Source organism: Sphaeramia orbicularis, chromosome 13, assembly GCF_902148855.1.
Source record: "Sphaeramia orbicularis chromosome 13, fSphaOr1.1, whole genome shotgun sequence".
NCBI classification, from domain to species: domain Eukaryota; kingdom Metazoa; phylum Chordata; class Actinopteri; order Kurtiformes; family Apogonidae; genus Sphaeramia; species Sphaeramia orbicularis.
The window spans coordinates 1458831-1485962 of NC_043969.1; the positions used below are offsets into that span (position 1 = coordinate 1458831).

Consider the following 27132-nt stretch of genomic DNA (forward strand, 5'->3'; position numbering starts at 1 on the left):
ATTCTAGGTATATCGTGAACTGCCATAATATCTAAATTTTTACAGACTCTTCCACTGTCTAAACAATGCTGAATAAATGTACGTTGTTGGAACCTCAATAACTGATAGCTGTGAGATAAGATCAACAACCACTTCTAACATGGACAAGTAATTGGAGCTCTGGACAGTGACACACCATGATCAACTAAGTCACAACAAATCATTTAAATGCTAATGAACCCTAACAAACTTAAGAGACTGATTTTTGTGCAGGCAAAATACTGTCTCTTAAATCATTTTTGCCTGTCTTTTTCGTGTTTAACCATTTAATCTATACAGATTTTTGGCATATATTTTATTGTCAGTTAGAAACCCAATAGAAACAGCTCTGTGACCCATTTTAGGTTTAGACCATATGTTTGGGAAGATCAGCTCCTACGTTTCTCTGCCCATTTAACTGATTAAAATGTCGCTGTTATATGTTTCTGGAAACCACATGTAACAATGTTAATATTTTAGAATTCAACATTTGTAGACATGTGTACATCAACATTATGTTTTTTTCAAACCTGTCTCAGATATATTTGTGTATATTTTAATGAGTTTTACAGTTGGATTTAAGTAACTTACTGCTCCTGGGTAGAGTCAGGGGAATGTACCAGAGTTTTATTTAGTTTTGAAAAAGTCAGTGAAGATGTGATTAAAAAATGTCTTACAATGTATTTAGTAAAATACCAAAATGACCCAAACCGCAGTCTTTTCCTAACCCTAACCAAACATCTTTTATTGCCTGAACCTGAAAATTACAGGAGCCAGGATGCAAACTCCAGTCACTGCTATCTCTTGCATCCACACCAACGACCTCATAGCTATTATGTCAGAGGCAGAAAGTAGAAGATCCATCAGTGATTCAGTACATGATTCTCATGAATGTATGATGGCAACATTTTTTTTTTTTTGGACAAATTACATAGACTTAGTACATATCTGTTGTGTGCAGAAATGTATAATTAAAATTTTTTCCAGCAGTTTCAGTTTAATTTTTCGACCAATTTTTTTTCCACTTTTTTCTTCCTCTTTTTCTTTTTCTCCTGAAGTTTAGAAAATGCTAGTGGTGCGTTGATAAAGTATGGTTTGAGGATTGGTGAATGGATAGTAGGAGAAATGCAGGCAGGTAAATGATCATGAATGATTTATAGGCAGTTGTAGTAGCTGTGGCAACACATTGGTTAGTTGTGTGTATAGATTAGAACAGAGTGACGCTTTACTGTGTATGTCCAGCATATGTATAAGTATATACAGACACACACAGTGCCCCCCCCTCCACTCAAATTACCAGCCCTAAAGACAAAGCCTTGTCTTACGATGGATAGCCTTTCATTTCTGCGTTAGGCTCATTTGCTCTGAAGTTTATGCATCCTGGTAACAGGAAAGCTATCTGAATCCCCCAAGTGCTCCATCTTGTAAGCTTTATGCCTTCCACATGGTTATAATTTGAGATTTTCCCCATTTTCAAAGCCTTTTTTGAGCCTAGTGTTGCTAATTAAAAAGTGGACTAGTTTTGTTGTGGCCTTTTGTGTTGCCAAGTAGGGAAATCACTGCCCTCTTTGTTGCTCTCTCCATTTCTTTCTCTTGCTTCTCTCTCTCTCCCATTCCCTAGTCCCATCTGCCTTTGTCAAGAATAAAGCTACCCCAACCACTTTGTAAATGAAACATCCTCCCACTATTAATGGGATTGAGCAGATGTTTTCTGTTTGGATGGTCAGGGATGGGACAGTAAAGCCTGCAGCAAAACAAAAAGATTTCTGGAAGAAAAAAAAAAAGAAAGCAAAAGCAGATATTTATGGAAGTGATTATATCACTTCCCTCATGTCCAATACAGACGCATGTCTTGCACACATGGTAAATTAAAGGTCGTCCCTTCTAGTTTAGCGTATGTCTAAGTGTGTGTGCCAGCGATTTTGGTACTCAAACATCGTAAATAACACTGTAACCTCAGGGACGAGGTGTTATAAATAGGACGTGTCAAACCTTGCTCCAGCCAGCCTCTGGTTTCCCCGAAACCCTCTCTTTTCACCCATTGAGCGGCTCAGCTACTTTTTAATTTGGCCTTCCCGCGGGCTAACCGACTGACGCCTCTCGGCGAGGGCCTCTGTATTTCAACAAGGCCACAAAAGCCCAAGTCCTCGGGCACTCGCGCTCACAAAGCACTCCAGCCTCTGTGAGCTGTTATTTTTTTGGAGCCCAGACTCTACCATCAGCAAAAGAGAAACGCCGGCCCTGGCCAGAACTGAGTGGCCAAGTCTCATCTGTCAGAAACCCAGGGGCCAGACTCTCCTGCCGCTGGGTGGGCGGGGCCCCACCAAAACAGAGAGAGAGAGGAGGAAGAAAGAAAGAAAGAAAGAGTGGAGTGTGGGGGAGAGAAGTTTTGAGAGCAAGAGGAAGCTCCCAGATAAACAGACCGCAGCGCCTCAACTCCTAATCACCCTGCGCTTCCGTTTCCAGACTCTATAATTAGTAGGGCCCCGTCCCTTTTTTCTCTGTATTCCCAGTTGACGCAAATGCTTCTTGTGGCTTGGCACCTCGTTTGGGGCGTAGGTTTTCAAGAGTTTACAGGCCCTGGGCCTTAGCTCTATGGCTTTCTGCTCCTTCTGATACAGCATGAATAGCTAACCGCTGTCTTAATGCACACTTCACTTGGCTTCGCTTCTGCTTTTCTCTCTAAACTTCTGATCATCTGCATGACCCCATCACTTATCTGCTCCATACCTCCTTCATTCCACCTCCTCATCATCTTTGAATATACCCATTTTGTAAAGTTGATTGAGAAAAAAATAGAAACTTTTAACTCTGAATGAATGTGCAAACTTTGTAGTGTGCTATGCTTTTTTCCAGAGAGGGAGTGTTTTCCATCTCCCTCGCACGTGTTGCTAAATCCTTTTAATCTCATGCCATTCCAGCCTCCTCTTTTCACATTTGACATGCCACCCAATAAAGCCCAGCCACTAATTAAAACCTACTGCAGCATCTACATAAAAGATTCCATGAAGAAAAACTTGGTGGAAAATTACTAATTACTTTAATATCATTTATTTCTGGAAGTTGTCAAATGTCAGAAGTTTGGACCTTTTTTTGTTCAAATCTTTGACTTTGTATCTGGGACACATTTCCAACATTTTGAGTTACTGCCTTGCACTGCAGGTTTGTTTGTAACATCTCAAAAGGCTTCTGGGGATGGGTTTTGGGCTGTGCTTGAAAAGCAGTGCGGTGTTTCTCCTAACCGAGCCAGTTTAGATCTGGGTTTGTTCTGGTGTGGTTTGTTGAGCATGTTGTTTATGGTGAGGGCCTATACTTTTTGCAGTTTGACAAGCTTCAAATAAAATGGGACCAAATGAATGGGCCTGTCAGTGGGGGTTACACTTGTGCTGAGCTGTGGTTGAACATTTTGTGCACACACACCCAGACATCTATTCACTTGCACAGACACATAGATGCTCTTTTATTTTATTTATTTATTTATTTATTTTTACAGACACTCATCATCTTGTCTGTCCTCAGAGAAGCACACGACTTGAGCGTAAGTTTAACCAGACTGAGCTATCGTGCAAGGGAAGGCTGGGTTTTATGACAGCGACAACTGATAGCTCGCTTTGTTTTAATGGGCTGGTTTGTTTGTTTTAAAGGCCCAGTAATTCTGTCATACTGTCTAGCGTGTGTTGGTTCCCTCCGTGTGAGCAGTGGGAATGTAATGCATATTAAAAGTTTTGGTGGCTGAACCTTTGTGATTTTTTACCATTTTACCAATGGCCACTTATAAACGCAAATCAGAGCACCTTTTGTCATCTGACATACAAAAGTTAATATTTAGCATAACATAACCGAGAACATGAGATGTGTGTTTTAAAATTGATCAACAATAGGTCAGGCATGGAATATGAGAATTAGAGCATTTAAATCAGACATAACATGCATTTCAAACAGATTTAAAGGATTGGGTACAGTTATATGATGTTTTTTAAATCCAATTTATTTTTCCAGAAGAAATTAATCCGAAACTAAAGTATTTTCTCTTCTGTTTACATGGAAATGTTAAACCCGAATAAAGATTTACATGAGAAACGTTCAATTCGGTTCTGGCAGCCCTTCTGTTAGCTTAGCTTAGCATAGTCACTGCATTTCCATGGTCACACGTAGCCAGTTTTTTAAAGGTGATTTGTTGTCTTTTGTAAGTGATTTTGTCAAATCCGATTCTCTCCAATTATTTCTTTAGATCTGCGACTTACTGCGCTCATACAATCTTGGGACTGTTGTGTTGACGGAAGGTGGAAAATCTTTTTGCTGGAAGGGATGCATGCGCTAAATTAGCTTTGCTTTACCGTTTTAGCTTTGCATTAGTTTTTATTTGCCCAGATTTTATTCCTGCAGTAAGTCACATGACCATGATTTGAGCCTCAGTTTGTGATCATATTGACCCCAGTGGACTAAAGGAATGATTAGGGAGAACTGAATTTACCAAAATCACTCATAAAATTCTACAAATCACCTCTAAAAGCCTGGCTACGTCTGACCAGAGGAATGAAGCCGTTATGCTAAGCTAGGCTAAGCTAAGCTAACGGAAGGGCTGCAAGAACAAGTCAATCGGTGCACTGCAGTGCAAACTGTTTGTCCCACTTATGGAACTCATTAGTTCAGGACAAATGAATGAATTCAAAGCCAGTGTTGAACTGTTCCTTCAGGGTTTTCCAGGCTGGTAGATCCCATCAGAATAGCCCACTGGAACGCTTTGGGAAAACTAGACTGCAGTACATATTCTTCCACCAGCGCAGAATGTGTGCGTCATCGCCACAGGACAAGACACTGAGCATGTGCAGAATGGAAGGAATAAAGTCCAAACGGAATAAAGGGTTTACATGTCCAGGAAGAATTTAGAGCGCAGTTAAAAGAGGATTAAACCAGTGACTTTAATCAGGTTTAAATTTAATTCAAACTTTTCTTTTTCAACTGGAATAAGGTGTTTACATGGACATCTGAAATAGGATCGAACCTTTAATCAGTTTAAACCAGGAAGAAAAGTTGTCATGTAAATGCACGGATTGTCACTTAACTTAGTACTGACTTGTCAAGGCCTAAAATACTAAATATGATTCAGCATGGTCTGTGTATGTCTGGTATGGACCCAGGTTTTTCTTTTCAGAAATGGCTATTTAGGAAAAAAAAAAAACGTATTTGATATTTAGGATGATAAAATGTTTAAAGATGGTATCATTTTCTATACTGCAGGACAAAGAAGAAATTCATATTAAACAGAAAGCTGAAGTCCTGTTTTGTTTTTGTTTTTTTTGATATTCTCCGATAGATGTGAGAGTGGTAATTCACCTATTATATGCTCTGGCATCCTTGATATGTACTAGTTTCTTTACCCTTGTACTGGATGTTGGAAAAGTTTTTATTTACTGGTAATGTTTCTTCCTAAATATGATATGTCCCAGTATTTTCCAAGCCATATGACTTATTGGTTCAAAATCTACTCTGAAATGTAAATATTGTCTATGGTCTGTTTATTATAAACGTTGACGAAAATATACAATATCTGTCAAGAAATATTATTAAATACTTTTATCCAATATGAAGAAGTGCACCATCTGGAGAACATGAGGTTACACATTTGAGGACAGAATTTTGAATCACAAGGTCACATGGCTTAGATGCTATTGATAAGAAAAGCACGGTACTCGTACCAAAATGTTATTAAACATACCACTACCTGGGGCAGTCACATTCCAAACTTATTCCAAAATTTGTATCGCAATCATAATTTTTGCATGACAATATCAGGGTAAGTTTCTCTGACATCACAAAACAAAATAAGGAAGCATTTAGAAAATATATCTCCTAACATGTCCTATGAACATGTAGACTTGTAACTGGTTGTTTCAGTTACTGATAACTTTATGTTCTCTTGTAGGAATGCTGCTGGTGACTGCCGACACTCTGGGCCATGATTTTCACGTCTTCCAGATCCTAACCCACCCCTGGGCATCTGTACAGAGTGCTGTTCACCACCTGTATACGCTGCATCGTGGGGAGACAGAGGCCAAGGTTTGACATGCACACAGACATTATAGTTGTCAGTACAGGTCCACTAAAGTGACTGTTTAAATACATTCAATTTCATCCCTAATCAAACATAATCACAGATTTAAGTCAGAGCATTAGTAACCACAGAAACCAACAGTCAACTGGTTCGGATTTCGACAGAACCAAAGCCTCTCTGGTGTTGTTAGTCAATCATCATCTTTTTGTTCTGTCGCAACACACACTGACTTAAAAGCATCAGGTGTATGCAAATATTAGTTTGCCATCAGGTCTGTAGTCCCAGTGGGTGGCTTGTTATCTATTACTAGTAAAAAAACTACTGAATATCTCTTATTCAACAGCTCTCAAGCCATACTTTTAAAAGAAAGACACATTTATGACAAAAATTAGCCCTGACAACTTAAAAATTGCATCCGACCACCACTCCACTGAAAATTTTCTTGCCCCCCGCCACTCTTTTCTGTGCGGCAAATTGAATAAATGGAAGGTGACATTTTTACGCATCATTTCCCAGCTGTCCCTGTTTTTCTTCTGCCTAATCAAATTTAAGTACTTGATGAGAACATCTTCGAGAAATTGCTTGGCTTTTGTTATAGGACACATTATGAAGATGCTGACTGTGCGGTTGTGGTTAAAGTAATCTCAGTGTGTTCTCTGCTGGTTGCTGGTTGGTGCAGTACAATCCAATATGTAAATAATCTAACAGAACACTTCCTGTAAAATTGGTTCCTGGGAGGTGTTAACCTATTCAGCTTGTATGCGACATTACTTCAGTGTTAGCCAGTCAAGCACATGCAAGTGCCTGTTGTGTTGGATTACTAGTGTTGTAAATCCTGTCTGTCTGACCCAATGTGGGTCTGGATCGCAAGGGTAGTATACTAAACAAGGAAGCCCAGACGTCCCTCCTCCAGTGAGACATCAAGACATTCTCAGCTCAGTTGAGACATCATCTCTAGCGTGTACTGGGTCTGCTCTGTGGCCCCCTGCTGGCTGGAAACACTTCCCCAGGAGAGGTATCCAGGAGTATCCCAACCAGGGTTGTTATGGCCTTTCCCAAAGTACTGAGAGGTAGGATGCATCCCACCTGGAGTTAACTACATCCCACCTCAAACCATTCCAGACAATCCATGGTAAACATAAACAACAAATATGGAGGACGGCAGGTATAAGCTCCTTTTTGCTTTCTTACTGAAGCGGTATTTTGACCGTCAACAGTTCAATACTCTCACATACACAAACGAGATGGAAGAGGCAAAACTATGGATGAGGTTATTATACATTGTGAAGTTTTTTTTTTTTCATTGTGAACTTGCACTCTCTGCGCCACCATTGTTATGTTGACGTCACGTTGTTGATCCGTGGTGAGGTGGGGGTAGTTCAATCTGGCCCCACTTTGCAAGTAGTTCCTCCGGCTTCAACAGGCATTCCAATGCATTTGACTTAGTTGGACGTCTGAAACTTCCTACCTCCTAGCACTTTGGAATGGGCCATTATCACCTGGCTCCCCTGGATGTGGAGGAGCGACTCTGAACTCCTTCCAACTAGCCGAAGTCCTCATCCTCAGGGAGGACCTCGGCGCCCTACAGAGGAAACCCATTTCTGCTTCTTGGATCTGTCATCTTATTCTTTTGGTCATTACCCACAGCTCATGACCGTAGCTCAAAGGCCTTGTCGCAGCTTCAGACAGAGCCCTGTCCAGCTACCAAACACTCACCGCTGAGCCCCTCCCTAGGTCTGGCTCATGGGCAGGGCCTCTGTAATGGGTGACTGTGAAGGAACATGACTTCTTGTTCTCTAATGTCTGTGCTGTGTTCCTGCAAAATCGCTTGCAATTTTGACAACAAATGACTGAATAAGTAACACAATATGTTTGTGTTATGTTTCCAGAAAAATCAAAAAAAAAAATCCATCTTTAAATTGATAGTTTTTTAAAGGGACTTCCTAGACTGTATTTCCATATTCATAAAAGGGGTAGGGACACTTCTTGATGATGGTTGGCTCATCTTCCTTCAAACTATGGTAAAACGAAAAAAAAAAAAAAACCCAAAAAACCACAGGTGATTGCATTACATCAGTGTTTATTCACTAACCAAATAGTCTTAAAATGTCCATAAATCGAACATGGATTGGACAGTTACGGAAGATAAATGTAGAAAGAAGACAACCATAAATTAATAAAAAAGAATCTGAAGAGCTGGAAAAATCAAGATACAAAGCTGGGACTGTCAAACAGTCTGTGTGGTCCAGTTGCAGGTTTCAGACCAGTGTTCCAAGAACTGTACAAAACCTCTCTGATGTTGGCTTGGAGACAGAGAAATCATCTGACGGAGGGAGCAGAAATTATCTGCACTGTCACACAAACTAGAACGAGACTATTGAACATACTACTACAAGAAAACAGATTGCAAGAATCAGGCATCTCCAGAAAAAGCACAAATCTTCTGAAACGCTGTCAGGCTTGAAGTTGTGCCTAACATGTCTAACTTAGTAGTTCTAAAAAATAAAACACCAAAACACAGCCTCATGGGGCTCGTGGCTTCAGAACAAATTCATGTGGGTTTTTATGTAACATTTGATATTTTGACTGAATGCTATGGAACAGATGCTGTGTTTCCATAAAATTGCAAGACAATTTGAAATGAACATTTGAAAAGTCGCTCACGGGAAAATGCGTATTTCCATTAACTCATTTGGACTAAATAAATCTAGGTGGTGTTGTGTCATCAACATACTTACGCATCACAATAATTAACAGTGGAAGTAGAGCACTCTTTTGCTATATCTACACGCGAAGGCTCAGCCAGCTGATCAATTCCAATGAGTTAAATGTTCACTATTTCACTCTCTATTCATTTTTTTAATCTGAAGCTGTTCATAAAATGGCTATACGGAACGCACCTTATGAGTAACAGAGCTTTAAGTGAACATGATACGCTGCTGTGTCAATTCTAACAGCTCTGACCCTTTATGAAAATACAGAATCCAGCAGATATAAAACTGTCAACGTGCCATTTCTATAATGTAATTAATATTTATTGTAGCATAGAATAATAGATCAGATCAGGTTAGTTCAATATTCTATACCACATTTCCATTTTTGTCAGCCATGATTTGTAAAGAATGCAGTGCAAGTTACAAGTGCTTACTCAACAGAAGTACTTCAGGCCTTGTTCGGTTCACGGTTATTGACTAGAAAAACACACACTCTCTCACAAGCACACAAACATGCGGCAAGCTTGCCCGTAGTTAATATATGACCAAACAGCAGGTCCGCTGACCGGCTGCACACTGAGCCTGCTTTGATCCAACCCGTTGTAAACAGCGAAGGCCGGCCTTAGTCTAATGCTCGGGCCAAGGGTTATCACCACCAACGGACACACACACTGAGCCACACCACTGAAGAGTGATAACACCTTCAGTTAGATGGGTGGAGAGACGCCTTATCTGTCTCCAGTGGCCAAACATGCGGCTGGCTGTCAGTGACCCGAGGCCAGGTAAACAGACCTGCAGCTGATAACGGCAACAAGGGGCTGAAGGAGAACCAGAGTGTAGACGGGCTCTGAGCCACAGGGCCGACTGGAGAGTGTTAGCCACTGAGATGGCAATACATTACTGCTCCACTTCCTACACTAATACACAATCAGTGCTGACTCTGACATACGGGCTTTATCCCTATCAGTGCCTTTACCATTCACTTCCTGTAGTAACCAGATTCCTTTGAAGATATCAAATTTAATCAAGTTATCATTCTGAACTGAGCTCAGGGATAGGCTAGAACTCTGTTCACTGGTGTGTGAATGTAGGTTTTGCAGGTTACTGCGTGACGTGTAAAGAACTTTTCTGGATTCCTGCTTTGCTAACCTGATGAACCTAATGTCCACCAGTAAAGCTGTTTGTTGTGCAGTTGTGTGACTAAGATAACTATATCGATAGGAATTGAACTTTGTCAGACACCAGGTTAACATGTTTCATCACGACCATTACAGCTAAAACCTCAATTTAATGTAGTACGGCTAAAATTTCCTTAGGGGGTCAAATGAGTGTCCATTTTTGTCAACAAAAAAAACAAAAAAAAACAGTTGTCATAAAGTCATAGAAGTGTGTGTAAATAATACTAATCCATTTGTGCACAGACTACTGATATTCTTTGACAGTGGAAGCTCTATTTTCATAAATATTGGATTTGGAATAGCACGTGTATGTGAAAACTTTTGCTGGTGGACGGACGTGACATTACCCATGATGCTCTGGTCAGTCCCAGTACTTTATTAGGAATAAACTTATAGACTTACTATTGATAATTGTGCTCTTCTTCATAAATGTTGGTATTGTGGATCTAAAACAATCCCAGCTGACACAAAAACCCTAAATGTGTCAGTGGACGGATGTGACATGGTTGTTGTGGATCCCATCATACTGATGCTCTGCAGCCATGTCAGCGTTTACACTAATGATCCCTGTGCAAAAACTAGGAGCACTATTATTTATTGGATAGTTTAGCATCAGACTAAAGAGGAAAGAACAATATAGAATTGTTATTTCTTTATAAAAATGCTTATTATTAGAAACCTGTTGATATAAACAGTGCTGTGTGCCATTCTTCATGTATGTATTGGTGGAACAGAAGCAGGATGGATCAGCACCATACTCCAGATTGAACCTGTACAAATAAAACATGTGATATGGAGGAGAGAATGTGGGAAGAAAAACTGGGGAATCGAAAAGAAGAGAAGATTTGTTTTTCAGGTCAATTCAGTTCAAATAGAACTTGTCCTTTTGTGACATGAAAATATAGCATGAATTGTGATGAAATTGTTCATTTTTGAGCTGAAAACATAGTTCATATGAGCATCAACATGTTGAACAGAACTGAAATCCTGTACATTTGCAGAACTGTCATTTACCAACACAAAGTTCATTTGGGGATTCACTGCGATTGATTTCTTATGCACAAAGACACAAATAAGACCTCTAAGCACATTTTAGCTGAGTAGTATATCAGCAGGTTTCATCAACAGATTTCATCACATATAAAATATTTGTATTGTGTTGGACACTATTCTCTGGCTTTATAAAAGACATTTTTATTGGTCAGTTTCCTGGAGCACAGACATTTTTTAAAAAGTGTTTGAAAGCACATATGCGGCCATGGTGGGAGTTGAAACCCTCATTTGCTGCCATGGTGCATTCCATTTCAGATGTGAGGCCAGTAAAGTTTTATTTCCTGTTCAGAAAGTTCAATGAACTTCACCCTGTAACTGAATTTTTACCAAAATTCAAGTTGGCTGCTCTGCACTTCAGCATCAGTGACAGATGAAAAGAAATAGTTTTAATTTTCTTTGGTCTTTTTCTTTGCATCTCATTAAATCAGTCTTATATGCAGCACAGTCCAACTGTTACCTGCAGAACCAGCATAATACCTGTTAGTGCTGCGTTATCAACTGGTACTAGTAACCAAGGTTAACAAAAACTAACAAAATAACGAAAACTAACGAAATGACAAAAACTAGAATTGTAAAAACATTTTTGTTAACTTAAATAAATAAAAACTATAATTACAAGAAAAAAACGATAACTAACTGAAACTGTATTGTGAGCTTATACAACTAACTAAAATGTATAAAAATTATGGATAAAATTCCCTTCGTTTTCATCTTTGTCAACTTCGGATTGATACGAAATCAGTTTATTTCGCTCTAGCAATTTTCTGTGCTGTCACCATACAACACTTGACGGTCCGTCACTTGTGTTCACTTGTGGTTTCCAGTCGTCTTCTGGTCCCCACTCTACCTGGAAACATGGAGACTAAAGTTGGGAGAAAGCAGCAGAGTCCTGTCTGGGATTTATTTGAATAGGACCACAGAGAAGAAGAGAAAAGAGACGATAAACCTGAAATTAATACTAAAACTAAACTAAAGCTAAGCATTTAGAAAGAATGAAAACTAATAAAAACTAGCAAACCTGCTCTAAAAACGAATTAAAACAAACTGAATTAGAGAAAAAAAGTCAAAACTAAATAAAGCTAAACTAGAATGAAAAATCCAAAACTATTAGAACCTTGCTAGTAACCTTGATTGGGCTGGAGTGGGTATTTATATTGGTTTTCTGGTGTGACATCAATCCTATACGCCACTTCGAACTTTCACAATAAATGAAACACAGCGTAAGCCTCCAGTTTTCATAACACTATTTGTCACATTATGAGGTGAACATATCAAGACTTAACTAATAAACCATTACACATTGGACATAATGTTGATCTAATTATTGCCAACAACTTATGCTGTAGTATGTTTACTGAAGAACCTGTAAAATATTGCCTTAGTTTCTGTTGCAGACTACTTCTCCTTGTAAAGGAGTGCTACATTTGTCCTCTTTCTTTGGTCTTATCACTCTGTCCATCTTTGTCACATTCCCCTCATTCCTTCAGAGTTCTTCTCAGGTGAATGGAGCTACCTAATCTCTCTGTACAGTGACACTGATATAAAATCAGGTAAAAAAAAAAAAAAAATTAAAAAAATTCTCAGTATGTTCCTGTTTATGTCGATCACATCCACAACAGATAAGTTAAAAAAGAAATTTGTTGAACTGACACATGTGTGAGTGCGAATCATTATTGTTCCATTTTAAATTAACATTTGACAGCTGTTTGATGTATTTGTGCCTGTCGCAGTGTGACGGCACCGTCTCAGCCAGGCTTGAGGTCATCTCCTGTCTAATAAAATGGATTTGACAGTGAAGTCCAGACATCCATTTACAGTTGGAGCTCTGACAGGTCTATTATAACCAATTACAACACACACAAAGTAGCCCTTTCTCATCCCTAATCAGCTGAAGTAAGAGGTCAGACCTTCTCTTTCACTCGTCTTTGTGAAGTCAAGTAACTGTCTGGTATGCAGAGGATGCCCCATTAACTGTCATTGCTGGGGACAATTACCTAGTCTGACCTGGCAAAAGATTAGAAAGGCCTGCAGGTAGAGCAGCTATCTCTCTGATTGGCCGACATGCTTGTTTATTGGCCAAAGAGTTAGACATTCCTCATCTTAACTTTCTTTCAGACCTCCTCTTTTAATTCCACAATCTGCAGCCCCTATTTTTTTTTTGTCAAATGATGGATGCTGTTTAAGCCCGCTATCACCTCGTCCGTCTGTCACCTCACTCCTTTGTCTTTCTTTTTTTCATTTTCCCTATCCCACTCTCCTTTGCTTGGTATTGTCTCTTGCAGCCTATCTGTCTGGTTTCCTGCGTGTCTAACATACTCAGGGAGATCCTATCTTCTCAAGTATCTGCTCCTTGAGAGTCAGTCAGGGTTTTGGAGTTGTAGGACTAACAAAGGACGCCATCAGCTTCTTTTTTTTCTGTCGTTTATTTTAACCCTGAACAAGCTCCTATCACATTGTCACCTTTGGCTAAAGTTATTGTCTAACCCTTTCAGCCAGCTAGACTTTTGTCAAGCCTTTGTTTATCTGTGTGACAAACACTTCATCCCTGTCACGCTAGTGTTTCTGGCACATTAGAGTTTAATGTAGCTGAATGCCATTGTGCATATTATTCTCCACTGTGTGGTGGTTGGGGGAAAAAAAATCTGAAGCAGGCATTTTGTTTTTTCAATAATGTATTTTCAATTTAGTGTAGAAAATGGAAGTAACGTTTTTTTCTATTTAGAGTAAAAAAAAAAAAATCTGTATAAGAATGCTAGATTTCAAAAAATATTCCAAGGCACACTGTAGGATTTGGGTAAAAATAAAATGCCTTTATTAGTTCATGGCAGTCTTTTAAAATACAGCCAACATGTTGCGACCTCTGGTCTTCATCAGGGCTTTTTTCACTAGTGAGTTGCACACCTTCATACAATCACTTTAATGACCTGAAGGAGGGCAGTGTGAGGTTTGAGGTGTGAGTTTAATGTAGCTTAATGCCATTGTGCATATTATTGTTCACTGTGTGGTGGTTGGGGAAAAAAAAATCTGAAGGAAGCATTTTGTTTTTTTCAATAATGTATTTTCAATTTAGTGTAGAAAATGGAAGTAACGTCTTTTTCTTTTTGGAGATTAAACAAAAGCCCGACCAAATTTCAGGCTTTTGTGCATAGATACTGACCTAAACCTCAACGAAGGACATGGAAATCATAATATCAAGCACTGTTTGGCAAAATAGAAATTAATTGAGAGCTGATTGATACAAATCAGAACTAAAAACAATACCAGAAATTAAAGATGTTAAAAATGTGAAAAATCACAATCCAGAACCTGAATCAAATTCTCTCACATCCTGGTTACCATCATATAGACAACTTACAACTAACCAAGGTTTTCATCTATTTTTCTCTTCTTTCTGGAGCCTTAGGCTGTGTGATGACTTTATGTCGTTGTATCTGACCAGAAGCCTTTGATTGAATTTATTACAGTGTTTTGACATCTAGATGAAGAAAATAAACAGATCCATATATCTGTATACAAATAGCTGCAGTGTTTCCACCTAGATTTCAGTTGGCTAATTTCCCCATAGGATTTTTATAATGAATCAAAAATGTTTTCACTCTAACATAAACTTTAAAGCAGCAGTGTCAAACTCATGGTAGTTCAGGGGCCACATGCAACCCAATATGATCTCAAAGCTGGGACAGAAAAATAATTAAATAGTAACCTATAAATAATGTGAATAATGTAAAGTGTGTGTGTGTGTGTGTGTGGGGGGGGGGGGGGGTTCTGATGGAGCTTATATTTGTTGCATTGGTAGTGCCCCCCTGGCCACCGATGAGAAACACTTGTTTTAGAGTGAGAAAAGGTAAAGATAAGATATGCCTTTATTTGTCCCACAAGGGGAATTACATAAACTTACATTATGAAAATGTTTACATCTACAAACTATCCTTTAAAAAATATGAATGATGTGAACAAACTGAAATTTTTTCTTTTAACCATATTTATCAGTTTATCATTTACACATGTGGATTACAATTTAAAGATCACTGTTACATTTAGTAACAGGAATAATATTGTTAAAATTGCACTTCTCTTAAGACATTTCAGGTTATTCACAGTTTTTGTGAAAGGATTGTTTGTACAGGTTTTGCAGGTTGTATGTTTGACACCCTGCTCTACAACGTCTGTGTCAGTCAGACAGACTGTGTGCCTTAGCTCTGGACAGGAACCTGCAGCGGACGGACTTATGATAATTCTGTCATAATTTCTTCAACAGCAGCTAAACAATACATTACATAAACCCTGCAAGTCAATGAAGGCTGAAACAGAACACTTTACTACAAAGTATTACTAGAAAACAGACTGATATAACATTAGTTTAGCAACCTGTGCTAGTGACACTGTTAATGTTTTAAACCCATAAGTTAAGGCAACACTCTACAGAGGGTCTGCACGTGACGTCACCGCTAGTGGAAGTCACTGCTGTTTCACCCACTGAGTGGCAGAAAGAGGGAGATGAGTGACAGCACTGGCTTCAATACTGTCTAAACTGAAGAACAATATTTAATAAAAAAAAATAAAAAATGGGGCAGAGCTGTTGTGTGATCGATTGTATGAACAGGTTCTTAAAGCAGTGGGAGCTATCGTTTTACAGACACTGAAAGACAAAGAAAAGAAAAGAGAAGTAGATGGATCCACAAATCCAGGAAACCAAACCTAGATCTGTGGATCCTGTTTGGTGTCAGCTAACATTAATTGATGCTGTATTGTTGGGTAAAATCATACCTTAAATGACCTATTGTTTTGGCTAATGTTCCTTCTTAGTGCAGCTCTTGGTTTCATGATCAGATCTTTCATGGTTTTTGTCTTCATTTTGTGATTGTGAACCTTGTGCTCCTACATGATTAGTAAACTAACTGAATCTGAGGCCAACCTAGTTTTACAAATACGGGGAACTGGAGAATAAAGCTACGACGGAGTATTAGGACCACAGAAGAAAAGAAAAACACTGGGCACTACCAGAAGAAAGTCAGAAAATATGGATATAAAACCCGTAATTTTATGAGAATAAAGTCGAATACAAAAAGAATCACAATGTTATGACAATAAAGTCGTAGTTATAAAAAAAGAAACTCATGAAAATATCATTCATTTATGAGATTAAAGTCGTCATATTTTGACAATAAAGCCATAATATTACCAGAATAATGTGTTCATTTAAACCAGGTGGTGTAAATCTGCTAATTTCCCAGAATGCAGTGGTGCCCTGCTGGTCCACAGCAGTAGTATCTGTGTTGGATAAAGGACTGGATCTGAACTAGACTCAGTAAATCTGCTCAGTCCCAGTAGATCATGCATATATTCACTGGGGTCAGTCCACACTCGACTGGAAATGACCTTTGGATCAGCTGGTTCTGGGCCTAGTTTTGGAGCCTTTGGATCAGCTGGTTCTGGGCCTAGTTTTGGAGCCTTTGGATCAGCTGGTTCTGGGCCTAGTTTTGGAGCCTTTGGATCAGCTGGTTCTGGTCCTAGTTTTGGATCCTTTGGATCAGCTGGTTCTGGGCCCTAGTTTTAGACCCTTTGGATCAGCTGGTTCTGGGCCCTAGTTTTGGAGCCTTTGGATCAGCTGGTTCTGGGCCCTAGTTTTGGAGCCTTTGGATCAGCTGGTTCTGGTCCTAGTTTTGGAGCCTTTGGATCAGCTGGTTCTGGTCCTAGTTTTGGATCCTTTGGATCAGCTGGTTCTGGGCCCTAGTTTTAGAGCCTTTGGATCAGCTGGTTCTGGTCCTAGTTTTGGAGCCTTTGGATCAGCTGGTTCTGGTCCTAGTTTTGGAGCCTTTGGATCAGCTGGTTCTGGGCCCTAGTTTTGGAGCCTTTGGATCAGCTGGTTCTGGGCCCTAGTTTTGGAGCCTTTGGATCAGCTGGTTCTGGTCCTAGTTTTGGAGCCTTTGGATCAGCTGGTTCTGGTCCTAGTTTTGGAGCCTTTGGATCAGCTGGTTCTGGTCCTAGTTTTGGAGCCTTTGGATCAGCTGGTTCTGGTCCTAGTTTTGGAGCCTTTGGATCAGCTGGTTCTGGTCCTAGTTTTGGATCCTTTGGATCAGCTGGTTCTGGGCCCTAGTTTTGGAGCCTTTGGATCAGCTGGTTCTGGTCCTAGTTTTGGAGCCTTTGGATCAGCTGGTTCTGGTCCTAGTTTTGGAGCCTTTGGATCAGCTGGTTCTGGGCCCTAGTTTTGGATCCTTTGGATCAGCTGGTTCTGGGCCCTAGTTTTGGAGCCTTTGGATCAGCTGGTTCTGGGTCCTAGTTTTGGAGCCTTTGGATCAGCTGGTTCTGGTCCTAGTTTTGGAGCCTTTGGATCAGCTGGTTCTGGTCCTAGTTTTGGAGCCTTTGGATCAGCTGGTTCTGGGCCCTAGTTTTGGAGCCTTTGGATCAGCTGGTTCTGGTCCTAGTTTTGGACCCTGGTTGTCAGTCCTGATGAAACCATGTATATTAGTTTCAGGTCCAAATAGTGCTGATCCCCTCCCCCCTGGATCAGGTCTGGATCCTCCATTTGGGTCCACATGTCAGTGTTCATGGACCACTTGTTCTTTGGTAGCTGGTACAGATCCATGTCCAGTCCAACTGTCCTTCATTTAATTTCAGATTTCCCATGTTCCTTTGCTCTGGCTGTGTTTACTGCTATACTCCGTCATGTTGAGCAGGTTGGTTTAAGACACTCAGTCTGACTGAGAGGGGCGTGGCCTGGGGGGGCAGTGACAGATGTGCATACCTTCTTTAAAATGTCTGTAAACACACACACTGATAAATTCACCTTTTTTTAATGACAATCTGTGTGATCCCTCTGAAAACATATGATCATAGGACAAATTAAGATCAATTAAGATCTAAGATCATGCAATTGATTTGAACAGTGTAATGATTTCAGTGTTTCAAACCTGTGTTTTCAGAGTTTTGGTACTTGGCACATATTCAACATCACTAAGGGCTTTCTTTTAAAACTACTCGGACTGGCCACCCACTTTAGGATCAGGGTTTACATTAAGGCCATGTTTAAAGAGATGTTGTTTACGTTGTGTCTCAGGCACATGTTAAACACAAAAACTTGAACATATTCTCTTTCAGGTGAAGTCTAATGCATGCTTTCTGGCTTTACATGTCTTCTGTTATAAGTCTAACCCTAACCATAGGCCCATGAAAACAGTGGATGTAAACTAACAGGGAAATGATGAGAAAGTGAAAAGGCAGTCACTGAAAAAACACACAAATGTACAATGCTGATTGTCTAGTCATGCGTCCATTGGTCAGATGTACCGTCACTCAAAACAGCCAGCTACTGTAAACACAGTACTTGGAAAAATGTGCCAGAGGGAGATGTTGTTGCCAATCTTACATGTCAAATAACTGATCAAATGTTTATGAGGGAATAAGACACATTACATTGGTGGGTGAAGCAGTATATACCACACTGGTGTGGCCCTGAGTCTTAGAGAAAACAGTTCTACTCCTGTGGTGTGATTTCCAGGAACTCTGTTTATGGTGGTTTACATTATCTGGTTTGGAGTTGAAAATGTTGATTGCACTTAAAAGACTTCTTGAGAATAAAGCTGCTCACACAGTTCAGAGTGTCAAACAGGGAATATAAAGGATGAGAGCCGCCTGTCAGGATTCATTCAGGGTCTGTTGTCCTGACAGTTACACTTAGCTTCATTTGAGCCTGTTTTGTTGGTAGTTCCAGCTCTTCTAGCCAACTTCGTTGTAAAAGCTGCCATTTATGTGTGCGAACCTTTATGTTAAGTGTTTGTCAGCAGTTTGTGAGATCACCTGACACAGCTAAAAGCGTTGAAGGTCTCCTGGGAAAATACAAGACTGGACTGAGTTTTGACATGTTCTGTTGTAAATTTGTAATCAACTCAATTAGTAATATCCATATTGTGTCCAAATTATAGGCTGTTGGGAAAACATCTATTATAATGCAAATGTCAACAGATTTGATGACAACACACAACAGTGTCTTGCCAACAGTTTCATTCCAGTTCATGGTATTTTTTAAAGGAAAAAAGGAACAAACATAAGTAAATGGTCACAGTGAGCAGAGGATTAAAGGTTGTTTTTTTTTTTTTAATTTTTAACATTTTTTTTTATTTACACACACATGCAGCACACAAACCAATGGCCGTTTCTCAAAATCAAGTTTGCTGACTACGACCTTGTGAACTCTGCGAGTACAGTCTTGTAAGAATGGCCCCAGAGAACACACTTCCTAAGAACTCCAGTCACTGTGTAACTGGAACAGTTGATACTTGTGAACTTTCCTCCCTGGCTCTGCTGTATTTCTGCCATCAGCTCCCTAACGTATTTTGTCACTCCATTTGATTTCAGTACATTTGTACTACTATTTACATGCCATTTATAGATTTTTTTTATACATTTTGTTTATTCTTCAAAACTGGATAAACACATTTTGTTGAATCATGATAATAAAATGGTATTTTCTTGCTATTCTGCCTCATTGTATCACATCATCTGGTGACAGTCATCTACTCAATAAAACATTTCTGAGGTCAGTTGTCACAAAAGCCACCGTTGCATTTGAGGGTAGCACGAAATGTATGTTGGGATTAGGGATGCAAATTATCGATTAATCCATTAATCATTAGTTGTTTGACCTTATCGATCGGTTAGCGATTAATTGATAAGCGGAGATTTTCCTGAGAACCTGAATTTCTTTTTCAGTGCGGTCTATAAGAGTAAAAGCTAAATATTGTTTATACACGTAATGAAAAAAAACGTCATATTCCTAAATGACTGATTTATTGAACCATTGGATGCAGTCAGTGTTTCCTGTGGAATTCATCTGTTGATGTGGCGGTGTGTAATGGGGGGGGGTACACGTGCGAGCATTTTGTCGGTCGGTTGGTGTGGAGGTGCGTGCGTCACTTTCCGCCTTACTTATAATACTATGTGTGGTGCAGTCCGTGCCCCCGCTGAAGTGAAAGTGAAACTTTTGGCTCATCTATCTTTGCCCTACCTCCTGAAGCTTCACAAACTTTAATTTGCCTCCGCTTTTTCCCGTGTCCACCGGGGTGACTGCAGGACATAATGTTCGGCATACCTGTGGCCCAGATCGGGAGCCTGGAGGTGTTGTGCCGAATTCTACTCCCTGCCGAAAACTGCATCGCCAGCAGCTGCCGAAAACTGCTCCCCCTTCCTAAGTCAGCCATGAAGAGGACAAAGTGCACCAAATTCACCCTGTCACACCAGAAAGCTCCAAATGTGAGCCGTTAAAGTCAGTTCACTCCTTTAGCTTCGCAAGCTTATTGTACTGGGGGATGCAGTTTTCGGCAATATCTCCTGCCGAATTCTGCTCCATGCTGAAAACTGCATCCCCAGCCGCGGGTGATGTAGTTTTCAGCAGTATCTGTTTATATTGTTATATATTTTGTGTGTTGTGTATCTAAGATTTAACTTTAGAAAGTTTTATATACCTTACAGTTTGCAGATTCTTTAATATTAAACAGATAAAAAAAAACAGAGCTGCAATATCTTACAATATTATTCATGACTTAATTGCTACACAGGTATGATGGTGTGAAGAGGTTGAATAATCGACAGTTAATTTCAGACCCTACAGTCAGAAAGGAGACAAAGTTGTGACAGGATGAGTTCGGTGCACATTGTCCTCTAGGAAGGGGGAGCAGTTTTCGGCAGGGTAGTAGAATTCGGCACAACAGGAGGATGTTTTCAACTTCTGTCTCACTGACCGTGGACTAGACCAACCTCCAGAGAAAATGCTCTGATACCGACCCCACACAGGGATGTAACGATAACCGGTATAATGATAAACCGCGGTAAAATTTCCGACGGTTAGTATTACCGTTTAAATTCTAATTATTATGATAACCGTGTTCAATTACCACACCTAGAAAACTCACAGTACTGTTCATTTCCTGAAGAAGCAGCGGTACTCCAGGCGTGTGTGTGCAGTTTGTAAAGTTTGGCCTCTGAAAACATGGTGAAGGCACCTGCAGGACAGAGCTGCAGAGATGCAGGGATAGGGGCTCCCGCACGGACCCGGTCCGTCCGACTGCGGGTCGGTCCGAACAAGCACGCACACGGACTCAGTCCGTCCTAGCAAGTGAGTGCACAGACCCGGTCCGCACTAGTGTTAACCCCTCCCCGGCCCCCACTGATTCAGTGGAACTGGACCACAGGACACTGACCAGGAGTGAACCACTGACCAGTCTGGATCAGGTCAGCCTAATATGTTTTAAAATCCTCATTCTTTCAGAATATTTACATTTGTTCATTAAATAGTTCAGTTAAATATGACTGTGTTTCACTTTCTGTTTGTGTGTACAGTAGTGTATATATGTGACACTGGGAATGATTTGATCTGAAAATGTTCAAACAAACTTTACTCTGACCTGTCCAACTACTTTTTTTCACACTCAAAAACACCTCAGGAATCAAAAGGAGAATTGATAAGGAATTGGATTGATAAGCAGAACTGATAATGGCATTGATATTGATCAAATCCTATCAGTTCCAGCCCTGGTGCAGATATCTCTTGTGTCCATAAGGTGCCATCTTTAATGCACATTTGTATGTTTGTTGTTTACATGTTATTACTTGAATGTTTCTGCAACAGAAAGTACATTGTATGTGTTACTTTATTAGTTTTTTTCAAAATACAACTTGGTTATAATATTTCAGTGTGTGTATCAGTACTTTTTGAACATTTTGAACACATTTCAACAATACCGCGATAATAAAGATAACTGTGATAATTTTGGTCACAGTAACCGTGATATGAAATTTTCATATCGTTACATCCCTAACCCCACATTTGTGTGTATATTTATTCGGGGGTGCACCGCTCCCACAAACAGACGGTCGGTCTGTGTTTGGCTCCACCATGTTCATTAAGACTTTTTAACTCATCAACGCCATGATCCGGTTCGATGACCGACTGTCCCAGCCGCGGCGTTGCAGGGCGGACAAACTGGCAGCCTTCGGACAGGTGTGGACAGGTGGACAAGGGCAATTAACCGACAATTAATAATTTAATCAAGCAAATTCTTACTGACAATTAATCGGCAGTCGATTAATTGTTTACATCCCTAGTTGGGATATTTGCCAGCCAAGTCTACACGAGTCACCAACCAGTGCATCCTTGGTTTAAGCTAGCTGACAAGAACAATATCCAGGTATTCCATGCCTTCTTGGTTTGTGTGAACTTTTATATGGGACAGCACTTTGGACCCCGACTGATGATGTTTCATGAGATTGTGACAACAGATGAACAGACAAGAACACGTACAGAGAAATGGCCTATGTGTAATATACAATAGTTCCAAACAAGTCATTTGATTGGACATGAGGATTAATACAGTACAACAGTACTCGGCCTAAGAGCTATAGATGTATCACTCCGCGTCACAGGTGTTGTCAATTACCAGTTAATTAGGCCTGAGTCAGCAGTCACTAGCCTACACAGCCAACATAGTTGACATAACCACAAAGACCGTTATATTTCCACACATTTCAGTTATATGTGAGAGGTTGTCAGAAGAAAACAAGAGGGAAGTAAGAAACCTTGATACTTAAGTGAAAACCTCCAGGTGTGATTATTTGACACTAACCTAAAATGAATTAGAGACAAGCACAAATCAAACTAAAATAATGCTAGTGTGTAGGTCTAACTAGTAGAGTCCCAATTCAGTCGTTGAGTTATTTGTACTGCCAGAGCTGAATAAGTCACTGAATAAGCAAACAGTAGTAGACTTTACTACTATAATACTACTATTACTGATGAACAAAAGAGGTGCTTGAGAGCAGTTGAATAAAAGCAAACTCAAATGTGTGCTGCTTTACAGAAAAGCAACATGGCACTAATTATTTTAGACCTAAGACTGAATCACTGCAGTGCTGATATTCAAATTCATGCGATGTTGTTAATTATGAATAGAAGAATTATAATAACATGGTTCTGTTTTTTTTTTAAGTCAAAGGACTGGGTAATTATTTTCTAGATCTAAAAACCAATACCAACTTGCATAATACCCCGTTTTTGCTAGTATGGGCATGTATTTAGCATTAAATTTCATTCTAAGTGCTGTGAAAAACACTTTAAATATTCCCCGAGCTACCCTGAAATGGATAAATAAATAGATATGACTGACTAATGGGAGATTAATTAATACTGGTATTCACACATTGATCTTCTAAAACAGGGGTGTCAAACTCATTTTAGTTCAGGGGCCACATTCAGATTAATATGATCTAAAGTGGGCTGGACCAGTAAAATAATATACATAACAGGATAAGAATTTGTAAATAATGTCAACCCCAAAGTATTTTCTGTTTTTGAGTTAAAAAAGTCAAATTCCGTAATGAAAATGTTGACATCCATGAACCGTACTTGAACATAACATGAACAAACATGAACCTGAAAATTCTTAAGAAAAATCAGTGCAATTTTAACAATATTATGCCTTAGTTTATCATTTATACATATGCATCACAGCTTAAAGATTACAGTGGATCTGTAAGAGACAGAATATTGGTAAAATTCCACATCTCTTCAGAAATTTCAGGTTATTCACATTTTTTGCAAAATGCTAGTCTGTAAATGTAAACATTTTTGTGTAATTTTACTATTTTTTTTACACTAAAACAAAGAGAAAAAATTATAGTTTTCATTATTTATAGGTTATTATGGTAGTATTTTACTGCTCTGACCCACTTGAGATTGAATTGACCTAAAATGATTCTGAGATCCTTAAGTGTTGTTATCTTCAGTGTAATTTTTACATTTCACAAATTCATCCCAGGGGCCGGATTGGACCCTTTGGTGGGCCGGATTTGGCCCCTGGGCCGCATGTTTGACACCTGTGTTCTAAAAGATGATTGTTGATGATTTTGGAATTTCGGTATCACCTGTTATCTGTGACGAAATACTGATGATGACGCTGATATTAATGATAAAGAAATACATTATAAAGTGTGAGTGTTGCTGAATAACGCTGAGGTAGACAAGTCTGAAAAAGCCTCAAAACCTTATTTTTATATGTGGTTATTTATCTTCTGTATTTTTTATTCTTTTTTCTTTCCTTATTATTAACCTATTTTTCTTCATCTCTCCTTTCTTCCCACCTTTCTCTTCTTCTCTTCACTAATTACTTTGCCTTTCTTTTGTGATCTTTGTTTTTGTCATTTACTTACACCATCTTCCACTATTTCATTTTGTCCAAATTTCAATTTTTTTTTCATATTCCTCATTTCCCTCTGAACCCCCCCCCCCCATTTCATCCTACCCTTTTTTTTATTGCAATCCATCTTTTGTGTCGGCTCTTCGTCTCCACTGACACTCTTTTGAGTTCCCATCCTCTTTGTCTTAATTCTTCTGTGCTCACCTGTCTTAAACCAATCTCTCCATTTTCTTTTCATCCTTTCATCCCTCTCCTACTACCTGTACCGGTCCTCTTTCCCAACCTGTCTCTGTCCCAGGTCCAGGACATGTGTTTTAGCCAGGACAGCCGCTGGGTTGCCGTCAGCACCCTCCGTGGCACCACCCACGTCTTTCCCATCAACCCATACGGCGGTGCCCCCTGCGCTCGAACGCACATGTCCCCACGGGTCGTCAACCGGATGTCTCGATTCCAAAAGAGCGCCGGCCTGGAGGAGATTGAACAGGAGCTGAACAGGGCCGCTGCCTTAGGAGGGGGAGCAGGCGGGGGAGGCATAGGAGGAGGGGGCTGCATCCTGGGTGGAGGAGGAGGCATCGGAGGCCGCTGTAGCCCCATACCTGGTCTGTCCAGCAGCCCATCAGGGTCACCACTGCACGGTGAGGAGCTGGGAGGGGAAATGGGGAAATGATTAGCAACACACAGATGATACAGGAAATATGTACATTTTGAGCAAATAACTCCATCCTTTTCAAGATTTTTTTTTTTTTCTAATTTCAATTGACCCATACAGTTGCAACTTTCATCTCATGAAATGGTCTGTTACAGCTTTGTGACCACTTTTGGGCTTCAGACCACTCTCCACTTCCCACAGGAAATATATTTTACATAGGCTGGGAGAAACGTAGCAAATGTTCCAATTTCCTGAAGCATTTTGTTCTACTCACAGCTCAAGATAAATGGTCGATTACATAAAAATAGAAAAAAATAGATTCTTACTTTTGATCACTTTAGTTGGGACAGGAAAATGTTTTAAAATTATGTGTTTGCACTAGGGATGGGAAGATTATCCAATACACATTGATACGCCGACACGCACATGCATGATGGGAGTGCACCGGTAGAGAAGCTGCGAGTGAATGAAAAGTTTGGAATGGTATTGCGATGCATCGGTTATTGAATGTTTGTATCGATGAAATTTGATCTGTTTAATAGAATATATTTTTACTTGCATTTAAAAGTGTTACTAATGGGTAAAGTTTTTCTTTCCTTCAGACCCACGTTAACGTGCGCCGCGGATTTGCGGATGTGTACACTGTACACTAACAGTCTGAGCTCCGTGGATGGACTAGCATGTGCACTGCAGATGAATACTGTAATGTCTGTACGTGAATCTGACAGACATAGAAGGAGGTGATGTCATAAGGTTTCTGAACATGTACTTCTTACTATATCAACTGTAATGAATACTGCAGTACATACTGGAGATACTTCCTTAAACAGTCACATACAGATCCAACAGCGCATCCCAGAATACCTTGCACAGGTGTCTCTTAAAGTGACAGAACCTTTTTCTGTTTTGCCTTCATTATAAATACATTTCATTACAAACTGATTCGGCGAGGGAGCAAGAAGTTGAGTGTTACAAACATGTAGAGAAACGACTTTGGAAACCAAGTCCTAACTTTTTCATCTGACTGAATGTGAGGCACGTGTTCTGGAACTGAACTAAAGCCACTTTGTAAACAGTCATGGTCTTATTTGATGAATAAATAATCAAGTTCATTGAATTGCACTGCATATATATATATATATATATATATATATATATATATATATATATATATACACACACACACACACACACACAGGGTTGGGACGCAAAATGTACAATGAACATTTAGTTGTTTTTTCTCAGCAGACACTACGTCAGTTGTTTTGAACCCAAACATATACTGATGTCATAATCATACCTAACACTATTATCCATACCTTTTCAGAAACTTTTGCCCATATGAGTAATCAGGAAAGCAAACGTCAAAGAGTGTGTGATTTGCTGAATGCACTCGTCACACCAAAGGAGATTTCAAAAATAGTTGGAGTGTCCATAAAGACTGTTTATAATGGAAAGAAGAGAATGACTATGAGCAAAACTATTACCAGAAAGTCTGGAAGATACTATTAAAGAAGAATGGGAGAAGTTGTCACCCCAATATTTGAGGAACACTTGCGCAAGTTTCAGGAAGCGTGTGAAGGCAGTTATTGAGAAAGAAGGAGGACACATAGAATAAAAACATTTTCTATTGTGGACATTTTCTTGTGGCAAATAAATTCTCATGACTTTCAATAAACTAATTGGTCATACACTGTCTTTCAATCCCTGCCTCAAAATATTGTAAATTTTGCTTCCCCATCCTGTATATATATATATATGTATATATATATATGTGTGTGTGTGTGTGTGTGTGTGTGTGTGTGTGTGTATATATATATATATATATATATATATATATATATATATATATGTATATATGTGTATATATGTATTTATATGTATATATGTATGTATAATTTTTTTTTTTTTTTTTTTTTACCAGAATGAATGTGTTCAATCAGAATGTGTTTAATTGGTCTGTATCATGATTTGGGTGTGAATCGTATTGCATTGCATTGTGAGTTGCCATACACGTATCTTTAATATATCGGATCGGAGATGCTGTTTCAAGATGCGTATCGTATCGGCCTTACAACTAAGATTCCCAACCCTAGTTTGCACAGTTAATGAGTTAATATAAATACTTATCAGAATAGTTGGTGATTTATTGATAAGGCTGTAGTTATAATAACTGAACACTGATGTACTTTGAAATACAATAATGCAATGCAGCTGCCTTTATCTGTGGTTATTAGAGGGAGGATAATGTGTAAGAAAAAGCTAACAAGATGTCAGT

At 39.4% G+C, this 27132-nt stretch overlaps 1 protein-coding gene across 5 annotated transcripts in view; it reads left to right on the forward strand.

Annotated features, from left to right (window-relative positions):
- The window catches only part of bcas3 (BCAS3 microtubule associated cell migration factor), a 521508-nt gene that overhangs the window by 116248 nt on the left and 378128 nt on the right, over positions 1 to 27132 (forward strand). For all 5 annotated transcript variants that reach the window (XM_030152118.1, XM_030152121.1, XM_030152122.1 and 2 more), the window contains exons 14-15: positions 5945 to 6078; positions 24504 to 24840. In XM_030152118.1, coding sequence (XP_030007978.1) covers positions 5945 to 6078; positions 24504 to 24840 — 471 coding nt within the window. The remainder of the gene's footprint in view (positions 1 to 5944; positions 6079 to 24503; positions 24841 to 27132) is intronic.